Source organism: Drosophila tropicalis, unplaced genomic scaffold, assembly GCF_018151085.1.
Source record: "Drosophila tropicalis isolate 14030-0801.00 unplaced genomic scaffold, ASM1815108v1 contig_878, whole genome shotgun sequence".
Classification (NCBI taxonomy): domain Eukaryota; kingdom Metazoa; phylum Arthropoda; class Insecta; order Diptera; family Drosophilidae; genus Drosophila; species Drosophila tropicalis.
The window spans coordinates 1,012,080-1,029,141 of NW_027173374.1; the positions used below are offsets into that span (position 1 = coordinate 1,012,080).

At 37.2% G+C, this 17,062-nt stretch overlaps 1 protein-coding gene and 1 long non-coding RNA gene across 3 annotated transcripts; one reads left to right on the plus strand and one right to left on the minus strand.

The window, feature by feature from the left end:
- Positions 1 to 2,467: 2,467 nt before the first annotated feature.
- Positions 2,468 to 3,015, minus strand: LOC137585760 (uncharacterized). The gene is made up of 2 exons (XR_011033635.1): positions 2,783 to 3,015; positions 2,468 to 2,653 (listed from the first exon to the last, which is right to left on the minus strand). It is a non-coding gene; the product is annotated as an uncharacterized lncRNA (long non-coding RNA).
- A 1,193-nt stretch (positions 3,016 to 4,208) lies between these two features.
- LOC137584486 (carcinine transporter) lies at positions 4,209 to 9,275 on the plus strand. Of its 2 annotated transcripts, none has more exons than XM_068299901.1 (10): positions 4,209 to 4,641; positions 6,177 to 6,618; positions 6,689 to 6,807; positions 7,004 to 7,166; positions 7,283 to 7,459; positions 7,558 to 7,707; positions 7,803 to 8,027; positions 8,165 to 8,292; positions 8,371 to 8,792; positions 9,021 to 9,275. In XM_068299901.1, the coding sequence occupies exons 2-10, from the start codon at positions 6,308 to 6,310 to the stop codon at positions 9,129 to 9,131; spliced, it is 1,806 nt and encodes a 601-aa protein (XP_068156002.1). In that variant the 5' UTR covers positions 4,209 to 4,641; positions 6,177 to 6,307; the 3' UTR covers positions 9,132 to 9,275. The 2 variants fall into 2 exon arrangements, with proteins under 2 accessions (XP_068156002.1, XP_068156001.1); XM_068299900.1 differs by having other exon boundaries at positions 6,180 to 6,618.
- Positions 9,276 to 17,062: the final 7,787 nt, after the last annotated feature.

Sequence of the window (17,062 nt, forward strand, 5' to 3'; positions counted from 1 at the left end):
TTTTTACCGTTTTCTTGACGCGACGAATACATTTTATTCTCACTTTTCTCGGCTACTTCGCCAATCTTGCGTCTCTCTCCCTCTTCAAGCAATTTAATTTTTAGAGCGCTTAGCGATGGCAACGAGTCTCGCGTTTCTATGGCAACTACAAAATTTTCGAAATCATCACTTAAACTTGCCAACAAAATTATAACGAGCATTTCATCAGGCACTTGTTCCTGAATTTCACTTAACTTTTCTACGACATTAGAAAAATTATTCAAATGCTCTCGAATACTGTCTGTAGCCAACATTTTAGAATACAACAATTGCTTAAACAACTGTATTTTTCTAGCCGGACCGGAGGGCATGTGAATCGCGGACAACTTTGCCCATGCCTCGTTCGCGGTTTTACAATGTTTTATACCGTTGATCTGCGACGGACTTACGCACAACAAAATACTTGCGAGGGCTTTCTCGTCTTTACTGTCAAACAACTCCTTTTGTTCAGCCGTATCAGACGCCACTTTTTTTAACCGACCACATGTCACCGACCACAAATCAGAATGAATCAACAGACTTTTCATCTGTACTGACCATACACTATAATTTTCACCATCTAGTTTTTCGATTGAAAATTGTGTACTCATCTTGAACAAATTAGTTAATCACAAACTTTAATTAACAAAACGAATCTCTTACAAGTCTTTCCGACTAACCCGCACAGTTTTACTTTCTGCTGCCTGGGCCCAGAACCTATTCGAGTAGAGGTTTATTAGAGACTAAACTTATGCATAAGAATATTCGCTGCAGCGCAGGCAGCGAGAATAAGAACGTAAAGCAGAAATGAAAGAATGTCCGTTACAATTCACAGATCGGATCATTCTAGAATAATATGAAAGAGATAGACATACTGCGGTGGTTATATACATATTTTAACAGATAATTTTGAAAAAATGCTTTTACCATCCCAACAACAACAACAACAACACCAACCAAACAAAACAAAATAAAGAGAAAACCCCTTCTCAACTTTTACCCCTCTGAACTAAAAACCTGAACATATATAAATTTCTTATACAATAAGTATAAATAATAATCATAGAGATAAATAAAATTAAAACTAATCCAAATATTTAAATCATATTAAAAAGCAGATACAGAAAGAGAAACAGAAACAACGCACGTGTTAAAAATAAAAAAAAAAAAATGGCCAGAAAACTAATTGGCATTCTATTCTATATTAAAGTAGGCGTTTTTTAAATTTAATTATTCCAATTACTCATAAGTGTTTCAACTGTAAATTGTAATAATAAAACTGAAACTGAACGACAAGAAAAACAACCACAAGATGAAGCATGTGTTAGCATTTTCGAATTATCACTGTAAAATGATGTAATTTAAATTGAATTAAATAAGCAATATTAAAGTTTAGCCATTCAAAAAGGGTCAACAAATGAAATTTAAGACATCACAATATATATACGTGTATGTGTATGTATATGTATATGTAATTTGCCGGCAAGCAAAGTAAAAGCAGTAAAATTTCACTAGAACACATTACAAAAACAGTGAGCGCAACTTAAATTATTCAAAAGTTCAGTAAATTCTAGGAGAAATTTTCGAAATAAAACTAAAAGAAAACAACACAAACCAACAATGATTAATGTTTATGCATAAATCAAAGTAAAACTCAACTTCAAATAAAAATGAACATATCTAAAAAGTAATTAACAATCATCATGCAATTTTCTTATTCAAGGGCATTGGGCAAGGGTAAAAATATAGAGATAAAAATATATAAAAGTGGATATAATTGGAAATTGTATACATCTCTCTTGAAGACCTCTCGCTGTGTCAATTTACGAAAGGGTAATGGAATAATATAATTTCGTTGGCATTGAATAAGTATCTTGAGACGCCGCCAATTGCCTGAAGCAATGAACCGAAGTTGGCCTTGTCAACCAATGTGAATCACCTACTCGAGTAATGAACTCGAGCATTTCAGTAACATGGAAGTGTATTCATTTGGGGGATGATCTTTAGCTAAGATTTGTGTTCTATATTTGTTTTTTGAATCGATTCAAAATGTTATTTTAAGGTAAAGATACTCCACAGAGATTTGTATTTTAAAATTGGACTAAATAGATTTTGATCTCAGTTTTTTAAGAACTTTATAGAAAACTATAAATGCCAAACAACAAGGACTTTTATCTGGCCAAAGACTTTGGCGGAGGTTTTGGGGCGTGTTGTTTCTTGAAGAGCTGAAATTTTGCTAACTGCTTTCCCTTCGATCCATCACTGGCCAATATCCGAATCTTCCTTGAGACAACTTTGTTAACTTGTTGAAACTTAAACAATTTTACAGATCCTTGAATGGAGATTGATCGTTTTCCATTGAAAGCTTGCCATCTTTCTTAATGAACTAATACTTTAGATTTGGCAGAAAGACATTCAAAAAGACCTCCAAAAAAACCGTTTATAATGATTCAATTGGTATTATTTTACTTTTCGACTCATTTTAAATTGGTCTAGAGTTAACAACAAGAAATATCGATCATTTGGTGGAAATAATGGGTCCTTCCCTATCTTCCATTTCAGCTTTTACCTTTCCAGATTTAAAATATCGGTTTCGGGATATAATTTCCATCATTCCAACCCCATGGATACGTCTCTGGAAACAAGACAGTTATTTTTTCTTAAATTCCTTTCGCCATTATCTCTTAAACTTTAAAATGTATTGAAATTCAAAGAAAACGAAAAGAAAGAGTATATAAAATTCTACATAGCAGAGGTTACTTACTTCCAGTATAAATAGAACAATTGCAATTTGGCAAGCAAACTGTTGGCCCAACTAAAGATACATTTGAAGATCCCCACGCTTAGTTCAACGTCTACGCACAGCCCAGTTAAATATATTTATGAAATTACTGGGAAAAAACCAGGAACTGTCAACAAGATGCTGATATGCATGGACGATCGCCGACACCATTGAGAGAAATGGTTGTCGGTCAATAATGAGGCGTCTACGGGCCGCATATTGCCGCCCCCCCCGCCATAATCTAGACTGATTAAATTTACAGCTCTTGTGGCAGAGATTTTTCATTTCTTAAACCAGATTAAATTGCGCATTATGAACTTGTGTGACAATGTTTATTCATAAATAGAACAACTGCCATGGCAAGTTTAAATGACACAAATACAGACACAGATATGGATATACAGATACTGATATACACTCAAATACATATACATACGTTTCTTGGTATACATTTTTTTCAATGGTATTCTGCCATTTTCTCTAGGCTAGCAACTAAATTTGCACTTAAGTGGCTTAGTAAATTGTTAAATTGCTTTTTGTCTTACGCTCAGGCACAAATAAATGAAAATATGAAAATTGATATTCTTGTATTTGCACACACACACACACAAACACACAACCAAGCTAGATACAGTAGGCCTCATCTCATTTATTTTAAGGTTTTCAGTGTCAATTGTCGCTTAAGTCCGAACAGTGCAGCATCCGACAACGGAGTAAAAACCATATTTAATCTTAAACAAAAAAAAAAACAGACGAAAAATCTCTGATAAATGCACTAAGCCAACACACAAGTGCAGTACAATTCCCCCCACACCCACACACACATCTCAGTTAGAAAATCTTACGGTTATTGCCCTGATGTTTGATGATGATCTTAATTATATTTACTTTTACTCTGGCGGCTCCAGAATAATATGCAATACAAATAATAGAATTTATATGGACTATCTTATCTAGTCTCAAGTACACGTAGCTCAATAGAAGAATATGTTAAACTATACTAAAATGGACTATCTATGGATAAAGCTGAACTTTAAGCAGCCTATAAGTTTATCAATTATGAAATCACTTGTCGTGAAGTGAAGCAAATCAAAATACAAGCTCAAATATCAATTCTGTGGTCGCAGATACCCTACAATTCTGCTGATTAGCATAGACTCCCTTATCTACAGACAATAATAGCAAAACTTAACCTGCTCAATATACTCAACAAACAAGTCGAAACGATTGAGGCCCTTTTCCCAGGCGTCGTCTATTATATGTATACTACTACCACTTGACATCACAATTAGAACCAAAAACAAAAATAAGGTGTTTAATTTTTAGATTTCATAATTGTTCATATATATTTTTCTTTTTTCTTACTTGTATACAAACGTAAATTAGAAAGACATTCCGCTTATCAGCAATTAATTTTATAATGCCTTATGCACTACGTCTTCTGGGCTTGATAAGCCGGCAACTGTGATACGTTCGTCGTTTTTAACTACATTTCCCAGTCGTAGTGTCATTCAGAACTCGAGAGCCACTGGCCGTGTGTTGGTTACGGTTGATGAGCTCTTCCAGGCGTCCATTGAATGTGTATATCAATTTCGTTTTCTGTGCAGAATGTGAATATGAAAAGTGCCAAAGAATCATCACAACTCGTAACTATTTTCAAATTTCTCTAAGACTTGGCTGACGTGTAATTCGAATTGATTCTATCAAGTGCTCAAATTTAAAGTCAGTCTATAAAACTGAATACATGAGGTTTTTTATTCTTTGCGGTTGTTACAGTCAATAAAATAATTAGAGTGGGCCATTAGGCCATAAAAGTAAAACAAAACAAACAAAAGTGTTCGGTAAGTGCTTAATTCTGAACAACATTTGACTAAATTTGTGAAATTCAACAATAAAACTATTCAAAGTTTAGTTAAGTGAAACTAAAAGCTAGACAGCTCTCAAATACTCAACCAGTCACACTGGAGTTAATCTCTTAATGGGTCTATTTAGTAGTATGGATATCCAAAATGCTCCAAAATTATTCTTAGATGAATAGGCAATCCATAAAAGACCCAAAAAGCAATGCAAATTTTTGAAATTTAATAAAACTTTTTCTAATTTCGTATAAAATTTTGTAAGTTTCAAAGCCAATTTATTGCAATTTCACTATTGTTTATAAAGTGGTAAGGCTCACGGTTTATCAATCAATATTTCATAGCTTGATAGATGCCTTATGGCCCTTGTAAATTACGTACTTAAGTTTGAAGAGCATGAACTTCTGCTTGGTATAAAAAGATAGTGGCTTTAATTAAGATAAACCTATTCAGTCTGCAGTCACACGCAGTAGACAAGTCTACTTAAACCAGAGGGCCGGGGCTAACTTCGACCGCGTCAAAGTTTGTATACCCTTGCAACTTTTTTGGTAACTCTTTCCTTACCTATTAGCCATCAATGTGGAAGAACGTTTTATCTAAAAAGGCTTATGCGTGCGAAATCATAGGAAATAACGAAGATATTGATCAAAGTCACTGTTTTCCACCAATCGTTCCTATGGGAGCTATATGATATAGTCACCCGATCTTGATCAAATTTGGCATAGTCGCTTATAGGCGTAGTAAACTCTCTAATATTAAGTTTCACGACAATAGCTTAGAAAATAACGAAGTTATTGAGAAAAGTCACTGTTCGTGACTTTGGGGTTTGTATGGAAGCTATATGATATAGTGGTCCGATCCGGCTGAATCCGAGATATACAACGCCTGCAGTATACACAAGCCTACGTGCAAAATTTCAGCTCTGTAGCTCTTACGGTCTAGGAGGAGTTTGCGTTGATCCAGACGGACGGACGGACGGACGGACGGACGGACGGACGGACGGACGGACATGGCTAGTTGAACTCGTCTCGTCGTGCTGATCAAGAATATATATACTTTGTATGGTCGGAGATGCTTCGTTCTATGCGTTGCACACTTCTGACCAAAATTAATATACCCTTTTTGCAAGGGTATAAAAATTTAATAACTTTAGGTTGTATAATTTTGTTGACAAACTTTACTTTGACCAATTAATAGTGAAATAACCATTGAAAAGAGATAACAGAGATAGGAAGTTTCTATGTAGATATATGTATATATAAATCACCTTAAAATATGATTAATAGTGAAATTTTGAGTCAATTGAGCTATCAACTTTGATTCTTTAGATAATTGGGCTAATAAAAACATTTCATTTATCTCTCATTTTGTGGGGTTTAATTGCCAAAACAATCAAATCTAATCTTCAGCACGTTTTTTATTATCATAATTTAGAGATTTTTTATAAATGTTAGACGCCAATAGGAACATTTATCCGTTTAGGAGAATATCTCATTGTTTTCTTTCTTTTTTCTTGCCAGCAGACTTTACTTGTCATTTGGACATTTGGGTTTTAGTTATAAAGATTAAGCTCCATTATCAGACCTAGCAACCTGCTAAACACTTACTGCGTATATGACAGCAGCTAAATAAAACAAAAAGGGCAATCAAAATGACGGAAAAGCAGGAGCACAATGTGTCCAGCAGAAAGGCCTCAAAGACTTCATCGAAAGTGCATGAGATGGATTTAGAGGAATCGGAGCTGAACGATCCCTTCCAGGCACTCATGGAGAAGGCTGGCAATCATGGTCGCTATCAGACCCTCTACAACTATGTTTTTGTGGCCGGCTTGGCTTTCAGCGGAGCACTGACCTATATGAACATCATATTGGCATTGAATATTCCCGATCATTGGTGCACTGTGCCAGGCATGGAGCAAACAAATTTTACTCTAAGTGAATGGCGTAATCTGACATTACCCAAGTAAGTTGCCAAAAACAATGTTGGCCTCCAAAAATTATGACTTTATTATTCTTCCTCTCGTTTTGTTTAGACAAACAGATAATCGTGGCAAAGAAACATTTAGTACTTGCGAAATGTATGATATGAATTTCACAGAGATTACAGACTGGTCAACTTGGAATGTGAGTCAGCGAACAACTCAGACTACAGGTAAAATTGGGAAAAGTTTGAGACTCCCCCAAGATAGTTTGTCTCTGTGTATGTGGGTAATGATGAGATTCCCTTGGCTTAGTGGAAAAGTTACTCGACATTTCTTCGCTGTCTCGATTGTCTTATATACATTTTTTGGTTCTTTTTTTTGGAACTTTGCACTTGAATGCACTTTATGAGCATTTTCCATTTTCAGTTTGCCAGAATGGCTGGAGCTATGACCAGACCTGGTATGATAACACCATACCAACGGACCACAACTGGGTGTGTGCCAAGGATTTGTTCGTGACAAATGTGTTCGTTGTGGGTCGTGTGACGGAAGTGGTTGGTTCATTTATATTTGGACAAATGGGCGATTCGTAAGTACAAGTCGAAGTCGAAACTAAGTTATGAATGTCCTGGAAACTAAATAGAACGTACAAGTAATTGAATTTGTTCTCCTTGTTCCATTCCAACCAACCCTCCCTTCCTATAGCTATGGCCGGCGATTGGTGTTCTTCATTAGCTTGGTCTTCTGCTCGGTGGGCCGTATGGTCTCCATAGTGTGCACCAGCTCGTATACATGGTTTCTTATTATGTCCGGCATTGTGGGACTCACTGTGAACAGTCTATTTCAGTCGCCCCAAATTATTGGCATGGAAATCTCACGGGAGTAAGTTTGACAAGGCAAAAAGTTTCTGTTCATTCTTGTTTAACTAACTTTTTCTGGCCATTCATTGACCATTTCATTCCCCATGCACACCAAAACAGAGAGGATCGGAGTCGCATTGCCTTCTTTCAGAGCGTCGGCTGGTCCGTTGGCACCACATTCATGCCTTTGATGTTCTGGTGGTTGCGCCAATGGAAATCCTTTATGTGGCTAACATCGGTGCCCACAGCGCTGGCTTTAATTTTCTCCAAGTAAGTCACGGAGGACAATTCCATTCAAAAGGGCTGGGTATCACAGGTCTCACATGACAAACTCAATTGATTGACCAACGGATTCTTTCGAGCAGATACGTCATCGAATCACCACGCTGGTTGATTAGCAAACGCCGTTTCCGCGACGCCATTGTCCAGATGAAGAAGATTGCCAAAATTAATGGACGCAACTTTGATGTGACCGAGAAAGAGCTGGCGGAAATCTATAGACAGGAGAAGCAGGATGTGACCTATGGCATTGCCTCGCTATTCGGTGGTTGGCGTCTAGCCCGGAATACCATCATCATGGGCTTCAGCTGGTGAGTTTGTGGCTGCTGTTGCTGCTGCTGTTCAAAACAAAAAGCAATTTGCATTTCTAACCGTTGGCCATTTTGGCGTTTTTTCTCTTCCTTCAATCCCCTTCCTACGTTCGACTCCATTGTCTCTGCGCTTTTAGGTGCGTAGTGGCCGTTTCCTATTTCACATTGGTTCTCTTTAGTTCCCGCATGGCGGGCAATCCGTTTTTGAACTTTTTGTATCAGAGTATTGTGGAAATTCCTGCCTATGTAGTGGGTCGTTATCTAGGTGAGTGGGAGGACGAGAAAACCAAAAAAGTCTATCTGCTGATTGACAATCGCTTTTGCCATTTTCTTGTTTCTCCAGGCGATACATACGGACGCCGTTTCACCAATTCGGTTTCCTTTATCATATCCTTCATTGCCTGCCTGCCCATTATTGCCTATGCCACGGACGAGCATTACGAGAACATGATGATCTACCTGGCCACCTTTATTAAGTTTCTCAATGCCCTGACCTTCTTCACAGTCAATTTGCAGTGCCTGGAGATCTATCCCACTTGTATGCGGCAAACTGGCATTGCATTGGGCACCATTTTGGCCAATGCAATTGGCGTTCTGGCCCCGTATCTCGTGTATCTGGGCACCACAGTTGATATACGAGCACCCTACTATATATTGGGCACTCTCTTCCTGCTAGGCGGTATTGGTGCTACATTTCTGCCCGAAACTCTGCACAAGAAATTGCCAGACACCATGGAGGAGGCCAATCACTTTGGCAGACATGATGTAAGTACATGGACTTCAATTTGGAGTTGACAGAATCTGTTCCAATGGGAGCTAGTTCCATCTTTTATGATATGGAATGTATTCCATCATCATCGAAGTACCGCAAAAATGAACCTGAATTGCTCAACTCTAATGCCAGCAGGCGGATCTAATTTATAATTTAAATTATGCAAAGCAGCCGTAGCCTAATTTCATTTTTTTTTTTTTTTTAACAAATTTAATTTACAGAAATTCTTCAGTCTGCCAAAACCGCCGCTGGCTTCAGTGGAAGCGGAAAAAATGAAGATGCCATTCCAGCCGGAGTTAACCAAACTGAATCAGGCGGAGTTTGCGCCTTGAAGCGAATAATAGCAATTGATTCCCGCTGCCTTTCCCTTTTGTGTGATGTAACATATATACATACATTAATATATACATATATATATATACATATATTTAAGTGTGGCCCAAAGTATTAGGAATAAAGTATTGTTATGTAGGTAACTGTAATAAGTCGCAACATAAATCAAACACACACACCCATGAGGTACAGTACAGTGGCAGCTAAAGAAATCTCTGCAATGAGTTTATCAGCGTATCTGTCAGAAAATTTACAAATTACCTGCCGCCCTTGGCTCACAATGTGCGTGATGGCTGTGGATGGATTTGGCGTGGGAGGGATATGTTTAAGTAGCTATTGCTGTGGCTAATTTAATAAATGACGCTGGCATCATCATCATCGGCAAAACACCCACACACCCATCCCATGTGTGTGTGCCTTTGAGCCTCCAACCAAGCTGCCGTTGCCACCTGATTTATGCAAGTTATGTATCAATTTTTATCATCAGTTGCAAAAATAAGACCAAGTTGTTTCGGCTTCCATTTTCCTCACTTTATTTTCAACGCTCGGCGAGTTGGAAAAGTGTTAAACAGTAAGCAGACACTAACTCCGAGTTGCAGGAGCCAACATAATGAGTTCAAAGCCATCACAAAAGTCGAAGCATTGATACCCTTACCTGTTATAGTAGTCCGATCCGAGGAATTGTTAAAGATTTCTCAATAAAAGGTTTAAATGCCCAAGTTTTAGTCCACTAGCTTTCCAACTGAGGGCGTTAAAGTGATAAGTGGAGTCGAGTCTACAAGGTTATAAAAATAGAATTACCTAAAACATTGAGAAGATTAGTTCAGAGATTTTATGTAAACTTAAACAATTCCTGAACCCTTATGACAAAAAGGATCTGAAAGATGAGGACCCCTTCTGGACAACATTCATATTAGTTCTAGGCTGCTTTTCTATCCATGTTATAGTTAGTTTTCAGCTGGAGATCTAGAGAAAGTGCAAGAGATTACAATAGAAAAGAAGATTACAAGCAAAAGGAAACTTACTTTTCCTTTACTTTCTCTTTGTGAAAATAAAGAAACATTCGTTGATGTACCCCGTCAGTAAATAGAGAAGCTTAGTAAGTTTCATGGCATAAAAACTTGTATCAAGGCAAAGGACAGGCAACAAAGGCTACGATGACGACGTCGACCAAGACGAAGAACAAGACGCCGACGCCGACGACGTGGAAACTTTTATGGGCAAAGGTGTTTCGTTTTTCAAGTTATTTATTATGATTTATTTGCCAATGTGGCGCGCTGATGTGGCAACGTCTTGAGTCTGGAACAGTGTTGCCTTCTGCCCTGCCTTCTTTGCCAGGCTGGTTGTACTGCAGCAATGGGCGATAAGTAAATTGTTTATCCTACTTGTGAATTATGTGCTGCGACGGGGCAGACAAGAGCCAAACCGGGGCGCGGACAGATGGGCAGACGGGCAGGCAGCCAGTGAGGCCATTCAGTTTGATGATCATGTTGATGTTGGCTCCTGCTTTAGCAACAGCATCAGCTTCGAGCTAACATTGTTATGCTTTCATAAACAGCTGAGCGCAATTTTCTGATAAGCCAAGTCCTGTGTAAGAAGGAGTATGTGTGTGTGTGTGTGTGTGGGTGTATACTGGTGGCTATTTGTTTCAATTTATCATAAAAGGCAACGCCGGAAGTCAAGCCAAACTGCAGTTGAATGAACGTCAAGCAAGAAACTATACAAAGTCTTGAATCGGCTTAACCTCAAGATTGCCCAGTCAAGTCCTTGGCAATTCGCTTTAAAGAATTACAAGGGATTTCCATTCGAATCCTTTCAAAGTCACTGGAATATATATTGTTGGCAATTATCTCTGTCTGGGGCCAGTTTAAAGAATGGCCTGACTTGTATAATCAAAACAAATGCTTGTCCACAATTAAAGAATCAAACAGGCTCTGGGTGTAAGGCAGAATCTCCAGCTACAGAAGGAAGTTCAGTGAAATGCGAAACAAATCTGATTTACATTTCAGCGGCGCTTGAGATACACTTCCTGGCAATTTTCTTTGGAGAGAATTTCATGCAATTGAGTATGAATAAAACTATTTGCAATATTTCATGTAGCTGCATCGAGCTGCCACATGAACAAAATCCAGACATGAAAAATGCACTGACTGCTTGAGTGGATGCGAGTGGCAAGGGTGATTCAGAGAGGGGGCGGAGGGTGCCACAACAGTGATTGCGCTTTATTTGCGATAATAAAACACACCAACGCGCAGTGACGACGACGACAACAACAACGAAAATGGGCGATGTCGACGACGACGATGGCGATGGCGAAATCGAACCGCGAAATTGTAACAAACTGCGCGTGCATTGGCCTCTCAGGAGCCAAACAGGAGGAATGTGTGTGTGTGTGGGGGGGGGGGGGCAGGATGAGGGCAAAAGTCAGGTCTGTGCCTTGGTGCAAAATATGGCAAGTTGCAAAGAATATTTAAGCTGCTGCAGTAACAGCAACAGCAACAGCAACAGTAACTGCAGCAGCAGCAGCAAATATTAAAGGAAAACATAAGAAGAAACATGGCAAGGACGAAGGAGGAGAGAGAGAACGGGAGGTGCAGGACAGAGGGGGATCAGAGAGTGCTGGCAAAAGGATTTACTGCATATTTCATGTTCACAACGAACCAATTTTACGCTCTTCAAATCCTATTAGTCAATGGCCCTATGGGGATGGTATGGGATCGGGTTGGCATGAGAATGCAATGCCAAGGCAGCTGTTTGGCAAGGGTTGAGAACGATGGAGAGAGATAGAGATAGAGATGGCGATGGGTGATTGCTGATGCCTCAGTCATTGGGATTTACTTATATATATATATATATAGGTACGTATATATATATACATATATGCATGTATATAAGTAAGACTCGGCAACTGGCCTCGGTCAGCTTAGTGTGTCTGGCATTTCCGCACGATTATGCATGTGAGTGTTGGCCATTCTGTTGGGTGGTGGATTGCTTTGGCTATAAGGCAGGGGGGAGGGATAAGCCCAGTGGACAACCAAATCCCAACTTCAGCTATTTCTACTGGCCTCCTCTGCCTCATGCCAGAGCAAAGCAGTGCTCATCAATCTAGTTACTTGAGAGCATGAATTATGAAAAACGTGCAAAATGCAAACGGAAATTAAAATTTATAAAAAAAAAATACATAAAACAGATGAAACTCCCAAACCACACACACACGATGTATAAGTGTTTGTGTGTGTGTGTGAGTCAGAACAAAACCCACACGGTTCGCCCAACTAAAATTTACACTTCGTTAGACAAATGCGCGCTGGATGGAGGCACAAGTAGGAAATCAAATAAAACAAAGCAAAAACCCTCCCAAAAAAGGGAACCCCACAAAAAAAAAAAAACCTAAAAAGGGAAGGAGATGAAAAAAAAAACAGGAAGAAAATATGTAAAAGAAAATTAAACATATTATACCAACTGACAGTTTTGACAGCCCTCAGACTGTCTGTTGGTCGTCTCCTGCACAGCTGTTGAAAAACAAACCTCAACTTTGGCCGCATACAAAAAAAAGAATGTCCTGTTGTCCTGCTGTACTCCACATCCTTCTCATGGCCATCGGACTATGCTCTCCTTTATTAATTTAACAAGCTACGCTACGGCCTGCGCCTTTGACTACAACTTGAACTACAACAGCAACGAAATTCAACAAGCCATAAAACATATGAGGGATATCCATCCATATTTCATGAGGCGTTGGCTTTTGTGCCCATCACACAATCATCATCATCATCATCATCATCATCATCGTCGTCGTCGTCAGTCCAAGCGCAAAGTCGTCCCATTCCGAGCCAAACCAAACTTGTTCCCCTTCAATGGAGTACATACTCGATATGGAGTCCACTGGCAAAGCTGCTGCCTCTCCCACTCCTTGGCTACACTTGAACTTACATTCACACGTTTGAACTTTCAACAAAGACCTATGCATATTTGTTGGGGACATTTCTACTATGCATACAAAAAATATGCACAATTCTGGCATTGCATTTTCTTTGTTTTTGCAGCTCAACAAATTGTTTTCATTACTTTTAATCGAACGGCCCCACACACATTGTTGCTATCAGAGATTTTCCATCACGGTTAGCTTGATCCTCGACGCTGCAATCAGCAAATAGTTTGGAAATCTAGTATTTATAGAATAGATGAAATGAAAGTCAAAAGGATTGAAGGAGGATAATAGAAGTTACCATGGAAAACTCAAACTTTTGGCTAAAAATTTCTCTGAAAAAGAGGTAAAGTTAATAGACCATTGGCGAAGCGGTCAAAAGTTTAAATATTTCAACAAATTTTGTCTTCAAATTAAATGTTACAACCTTTAAACTATATTTTAAGACTGAGAGATATATACAAAGTTTCAAAATTAAAATATAAGGTTCCTAAAGGATCTAGATAATATCAAAGAAGAAAAATTTTCGTCTAGAGAATTTAGTAAATTCTTAAGGGAGGAAATGCCTACTAAATTCTAAGCTAGAGTAGAAAATTTTTTGATAATTTTCCAATAATTTTAAAGATTTAAGAGTTGGGGACTATAAAGAGATGTAAAATGTAGAAAAAGGCAGGGTCTAGATGGCCCAGACCCCTCCAAGATAAGACTATATAATCTACGACACATTCAAATTTAACCCGACCATTTAGTTAAAGTTCATTTAAGTCACACACATGAGAAGAAATTTACATTTCAAAATTATTGCAATTTTGTAGAATATATTTATTGATTTCAATATACATTTTTATTTAAGAATTTTGATTCAATTTGCTGCAAAAGTTTTCATTTCATATAAAATACATATGCAAATAATTTTACTTTTTTTCGATACATTTTGCTTACAATTTGCGATTGGCCATAAACAAAATGCCAAACGAAATATTTGAGAAAAAAAGATCAATATATATGTGTATATATATTTCTATATAAAAGTCAATTATTTTTGACACGCTTTCACGCGTGTTCTATTTTGATAAATAATATTATCCTTTGCCTTTTTTTTTTTTTTTTTTTTTTCGTTGGCGCATTTGAAATGCTTTTGGCATTTTGCTTAAACACTTACATATGTAAATTGAAATATATTTCTATTTTGCTCATTTTTTTTTGTATTTGTTGAATATTTTAATTGTAAATATATGTCTATATATGCTTAGGTATGTGTGTATATGTATATATATGTAAATAATCTTTGAATCATCAATATTCATGATAAACTAATTTAAATATATATATATATTTTGTGTTTTTTGTTTTGTTCCTAATTGCTGAACACATTTGGAATAGACATTGACAGCTTAAGGGAGTTAGTTGAGGGCGTGGCGGGGTAGGGCTTAATAAGTTATGATGATGATGCTTGATCAATTATCTAGACATTTTGGTATATATACTCACATTGGCCCAATAACTTTCATCAACTTTATTTATTTTTATTTGATAAAATTTACAAATTTCAAGAAATTTATACTCTTAAAGAGGGTAACATCGAAATGCCACAAGCTTTGATTAATTAGTTAGAAATTTTAAACATTTTAAGCAGAAGCCTTATGAAATTTTGTTTTAAGTCAATATTATTATCTGTGAATTGTTTCCTTTTTTGGACAGATATTTGATGTATATTTCAAAAGTCCTTTTCATTATTTCCATTTGTGTTCAAAAGGACAAATCATGATATAAGATTTAACAAAAGTTTTCATTTGGAATTTTGCATAAATTAAATGGCCTGGCGCTTTTCCTATGCATAGATAAATAGTTATATCAATACATATGTGTGTGTGTGTGTGTATAAAATATTTCTCGCTTGATTACCAAACAATTTTAATATAGATTGTGTAAAGATGCGTATACGTAATATATTTTTTATACCATGCTGAAATTAAAATAAGCATGCAATGAATTCGCTCATATATTTTACAATTTTAATGGTTTTGGCCATCTGTGTCTGTTATTGTTTAAATATTGCCATACATATATGTATATCTATATATACTTATAATAAAACTGGATTCCTGCTGTATGTATGTATATTTATAAGTGTGTGTTGGTGTGGGAATGTGTTGATTGTTCTTATTGTTATCTGTACTATGTTTTATATGTATGTATATGTATTATAGTTTATATATGTAGTTAAACAATTATGTATATTAAACTGGCGCACAATTTTACACTTGACTGCCTGTTTCAGTTGCTATATATGTATGTGTGTGTGTGTGTATTTTCATTTGTTCTGTGTTGATTTTTTGTGTTCATTTTCATTTTGTTGTTTCTTTCACATTGCCTATATTTAATTTCACCTTTTTTCACTGTTTGCATTTTGTTTGTCTATACTATTTTCACTATTGCTGGTTGATTTTTCGAATATGTATATATGTATGTATGTATGTATGTATGTATGTATACCCCTATTGCATTTAATTAAATTTAAATAAAATGATTATTGAAGCCTGCTGCATGAACAGGCAGAGTTAATTGTACGTTAATGTTGAAATTAAATGCATATGCAATAACCAAAAAAAAAATAACAATAATATAATAGGAAAAAAAGAAATCCATCGAATTGAATTAAGTATTTCAAATTGCCAAACAGGCAAGTTGTTGCAAGTTGTTGCCAATTTAATTCTTTGCCAGAATGTTAACGCAACGCAAAAGTGGAGAGACAACTGGAACTTTTGCCAGCTAATTGCTTATGGTGGTGGCGACATCCGGAAACGGAAATGTTGCCACGCACGCCTTTAGCTCTCCTCCTCAATTTTATGGCCATTGTTCCGTTTGGCCACGTAGCCGCTAAATGTTTCAATTTTTGGCAGCTCAATAAGGCAATGCAGACGTTTAATGGTAAACGCAGCTCTTGGCTCTTGTTGTTTTCCAAAGTGTTTTATCTACACGAGAATTTTTCAAATGCCTTTATGTGTGAGTGTGTGTGGGGGTGTGCGTGTTTGTGAAATTGCAAAGACAACCGCTTTGGCTTTGCTATCAAATATTTTTATGCCTTTTGGCCAAAAAGCAAACAAAATTAAAAACGAATTTCAAATGCTTTTGGACAGCTCAAAAATGCAAATCGCATTTGCTGGCATAGAGGACAGACAAGCGACCACCCACATTACCCACAACTCATCCTCCTTCTCACCCGCTCGTTCCCTCAAGAGAATTGGCCGTGGCCAAGTGTGCGCTGCATACTTTCGGGCGCAACATGCAATTAAAATGCAAAAAAGGCCATAGACTGGCGGAGCCTGCAGCTTGCCCAACAAAAACCAAAAGACCAAAATCGATGCAATGCAAAGTTGAAACGGAAATACCAGGACCCCATCGACCCCCCTCTAGTCATCCGTCCGCTTGTCCGCCGCGTCTGTCCAGCGGTTGTCTGTGCAACGTCTACGGTTAGAGCAACTTTAGCAGCCGCCATTTTTCTGTGTGTTTGTGTGTGTGTGTGTGTGCGTGCGAGTGTTGATTTAGCGTTAAGCCGTTTGTTTGTTTGTTTGTTTGTAGTTTTTTGCATTTTGTCAACATTCTTGGCAAAGTTTCGACTGTTTTGAGTTTTCCAAAAACCAAAAGAAAGGAAAATAAACCTGTGACTGGATACACATTCGAAAATGTTAACGATTTGTTATGTTTTTGTAGTTTGGATTGATTTGGTTGGATAAAATTTGCTGATAGTTCTCAAAAGAATGCGAGGTGAGTTTTGGCATTAAATAAAGTTGGGCTTAAGGCTGATTAAATTTGGTTAAGTCCATGGTACAGCAGTAGATTGTATTTACGTTAATGCACCTCGCATCCTTTGAAACGAAAGAAAAGGACATGACCATAATTGCTATTTGTTTTGTGGACTGTTCCTGTTGGTTGTATTGGTTTGGCTTATTTCCATTTTCATATTCATGTTATTTATGTAAGATATCACTTTTAAACCTA

Coding starts and splice junctions, on each gene's coding strand:
- LOC137584486 (XM_068299901.1), top strand. CDS start 6,308: ATGACGGAAAAGCAGGAGCACAATGTGTCCAGCAGAAAGGCCTCAAAG. Junction 8,293..8,370: donor TGTAGTGGGTCGTTATCTAG/GTGAGTGGGAGG, acceptor TTGTTTCTCCAG/GCGATACATACGGACGCCGT. Junction 8,793..9,020: donor ATCACTTTGGCAGACATGAT/GTAAGTACATGG, acceptor TTTAATTTACAG/AAATTCTTCAGTCTGCCAAA.